Source organism: Elephantulus edwardii, unplaced genomic scaffold (assembly GCF_000299155.1).
Source record: "Elephantulus edwardii isolate Elephantulus edwardi_28Jun2011 unplaced genomic scaffold, EleEdw1.0 scaffold00501, whole genome shotgun sequence".
Taxonomy (NCBI): Eukaryota; Metazoa; Chordata; class Mammalia; order Macroscelidea; family Macroscelididae; genus Elephantulus; species Elephantulus edwardii.
The window spans coordinates 409667-411429 of record NW_006400251.1 but is presented as its reverse complement, the minus strand read 5'-3'; the positions used below and the strand labels follow the sequence as shown (position 1 = coordinate 411429).

At 38.7% G+C, this 1763-nt stretch overlaps 1 protein-coding gene across 1 annotated transcript in view; it reads left to right on the top strand.

Moving 5' to 3' along the window:
- TMEM241 (transmembrane protein 241) overlaps positions 1 to 1763 on the top strand; it is a 226505-nt gene that overhangs the window by 15675 nt on the left and 209067 nt on the right. The window contains exon 2 of the mRNA XM_006903055.1: positions 881 to 927. Coding sequence (XP_006903117.1) covers positions 881 to 927 — 47 coding nt within the window. The remainder of the gene's footprint in view (positions 1 to 880; positions 928 to 1763) is intronic.

The following is a 1763-nucleotide window of genomic DNA, read 5'->3' as shown; positions in this document are numbered from 1 at the left end:
AGTATTCCATTGTGCGAATATACCACAGCTTCTCTAGCCATTTGTTTGTTGATGGGCACTTCAGGCTGCACTGAATACCAAGCTAAACAATAAAATGGACCATAAATCTGCAGGGAGCACCATGGAAAAGGATGACTGAGCCCATGCCTTTTTCTGGTCCAGGGCTTCTGTGGCTACAGTGCAGCCTTTCTGAGGTCAGAGAGGTGCTGTTGCTGAATGTCTGGGTGGTGTCCACAGCATCACGACCCCTCCTGTGCTTCTGTATGTTCATGCTGCTAACCCCCATTCCCCTAGAGGTTTTCAGCACCTAAGAGTTACCAGGTTCTGGTAGATCAGGAGAAAGCAGCCCACTCTCTTTGATTTGTCTTAGAAGATCATTCCCCCACTAGTGTATGGGTTTTTGTTTTTAGGGGAAATAAGGGCGTTTTAGAGAGCTCTGGTGTCTTTGTGGTAAGGAGTTGCACCGACAACCCAAAGGCACAGTTTGAGGCCACCAACTGCTCTGAGGGAGAATCTCTTCTTGTGCTGAGGGAGGGTCAGCTCTGAGTTGTTTCTGACCTGAGACAACTTAGGAGTTGCTGAATGACATGTGCGATTTTGCACTTGAAAGACTGGCATGTTGTACCTGTGGAGATAGGTCTGACAGTGTGCTTCCACAGGTCCCAGCCATTAAACATGCTATGAAGCAGTCCTAGTTTGACACATACAATGTCACCCTAAGTTGAAATTAAGTCAGTGACAAGGAACTGTAGCTAACACCTACTAATAATACCAAAGGCCTTTTTAAAGCTTGAGAGTATTTTTGTCACTCTTCAATAGTAATCTATTTGATTATGTAGTCTCTATAATTTGAAATGTATGTTAATTTGTTGTTTTTCAGTATGTGCTGTCTGTCTTGAAATTTACCTATCCTACGTTATTCCAAGGGTGAGTATTTTTTATATTCTTAATACATATATATAGGAAATAACTAACCAGCATCATTAAATGTCCCTTAAAATACTTTCAATGACTAAATAGGTTTTTTTAAAAAAAATTAAATCTATATCATAATTAAAAATTATTTTTTACTGGTCATTTAAATCATGCCTTGCTTCTGCTATGAAAACAGCAATGTAGGGAGTCTGACTTCTTACCCAAAGGCTGTGCATCTCTGGTGATTCAAAGCAGCTCCTTGAGACAGAGGTGGGAAGTCTCCTGTGCACTTGGAATCCTAATGGAGGGTCAGCTATGAGTTTTCTTAACTCGAGGACAGTGAGTTTTTCCATAAAAGTTTTTTTAAAGTATTTTTCATACTTAAATCTGCCAATTTTTAAAATTTCTAGCATTTTAGAGGGAATAGTTTCCTATATCAGAAATTTGAATTAAAGAGCTTCAACATTTTTTCTCTTCCTCTTTGGTTTGATCAATTGCCATCCATTATGCAAACTGGAAACACTTTCCCTAATTTGTTTACTCATTGCCTTTAATTTATAATTATTTTGATTATTTAAGTGATTTGTTTTTATGTAGACAAATAACTTGTTCTTTTATAAATTGTTTCTACTGCTCTTATTGGTCATCCTCCCCATTATCACATCAGGAAGCCATTTATCTGCATTTCATGACACTATGGAATTCTTGGTCTTCATCAGTTTCCTTCACACAGTTGTGTGATGTGATAGAATCATGCCTTTCTCAGTAGTTCCTTATCAGTCTTTGTTGTTGAGAGGGAATTGATTCACGGGGCTGACCCTTCAGCAGGATTTTTGGAGGCTGAAAAT